Raw genomic sequence first — 1263 nt, forward strand, 5'->3', positions numbered from 1 at the left:
GGCCCCGTGCTTTATCGTGTTTTTTTTTTTTTTCTAGGTGTCCGTTCTTGGCTGTGGGGCTCTGCTTTCACATTTTCCTTGACCTGACGTTTTTTTTTTCTTTGTTTTGCGCCCGGGCTTCTAGAGGGGGGGCGTTCTCTTTTTTTAGTGCGTTTAAAGTGGAAAGATAGTGGTCTGGGTTTACTGCGGGGCGAGTGATGCACTCGAGCAATCGCTTCCATCTCTTTATTTCTTTCTGTGTTGCTCTGACGTTGGTTCGGCTGCCTTTTTTTTGTTTTTTTTTTCATACGGCTAGCGTGATACAATGTTTTGGAGGTATGAGGAAGTTACAGCTGCGTGTGGTAAGGCGTTGACTGAGGAGCGAAACGGACGAAGGCGCTTTTTACTTAATGTAATAGCAAAAGATCTTGCTGAGATTGGGTCCATTGTGAGAAAAGAATCTGGCCAAAACGTACATGAGACCAATGGAGAAACTTCCTCAGAGGTCGACAAGAATAATGAGGGCTTTGAGGAGCGTTTGCTCAGTCGTTTGGGTTTTGCTACCCAGTTAGTTCTTGTGGAGAATTGCGGGACTCGGCTTTCGAGCAAAGGATTGATAACTATACTGGAGTTTGCAACTGTGCTGCTTAATTCAGGTCTTATTCCTACCGCCCTGGCATCCACGCCGCCTGAGATAAGCATACCTGAGAGCACATCCGGTCGTACTGGCGATTTTTTTTCTAAATTGCTTGGCGGAGGGGCAGGTGCAACTCGGCGTTCTGCACAAAGTACCTCCATTGAAAATGCGACTGCAGAATGTGAAGTAAAAAACGAAGCAGTAAATGTATTTACTGCTGTGGTTGAAGGAGTTTTAGTGATTGCACAGCATATAGAGGGAAGGGACGTTAATGACCAACTCCTGTTTACATTGGTTACGGCTCTTCAAGCATCCACAGTTCCTGCTTCTGGTCGCACAATTTCATCTGAGAAACCGCGTGATGACTATAATAATTATTTTCTTGCCGTTCAAGGAGATGTGCTGTTGCATGTGGTTGAGGGACTATTTGGAGTCTTTAAAAGGAACAATGTGATTTTTCCTCTAGTTGAGGAAGTAAAGTCAGCCTTAAACTGCATTGCAAAAACATTGTCGAAGGCAATTGAATTTGAGAATACTGAACTGAGGTGTGAAGGAACGGCAGCAGACGTTACAGTTGGACGAGGATACCAGTCAGATGCTGCTAGGATATTGGAATACTGTTGTAGCTTAACAACATCTTCGGAGTC

At 44.6% G+C, this 1263-nt stretch overlaps 1 protein-coding gene across 1 annotated transcript, besides 1 other annotated feature; it reads left to right on the forward strand.

Moving 5' to 3' along the window:
- The first annotated feature begins 265 nt into the window (after window positions 1-265).
- Window positions 266-284: a microsatellite.
- Window positions 285-304: 20 nt separating this feature from the next.
- Tco025E_10291 (ADP-ribosylation factor guanine nucleotide-exchange factor 1(brefeldin A-inhibited)) lies at window positions 305-1261 on the forward strand (the record flags this gene model as incomplete). The annotated part of the gene is made up of 1 exon (XM_029377070.1): window positions 305-1261. A coding segment is annotated over one exon (957 nt), but the record flags the coding sequence as incomplete, so codon positions are not given.
- Window positions 1262-1263: the final 2 nt, after the last annotated feature.

Source organism: Trypanosoma conorhini (assembly GCF_003719485.1).
Source record: "Trypanosoma conorhini strain 025E chromosome Unknown Tco_14.4_contig_01594, whole genome shotgun sequence".
NCBI classification, from domain to species: domain Eukaryota; phylum Euglenozoa; class Kinetoplastea; order Trypanosomatida; family Trypanosomatidae; genus Trypanosoma; species Trypanosoma conorhini.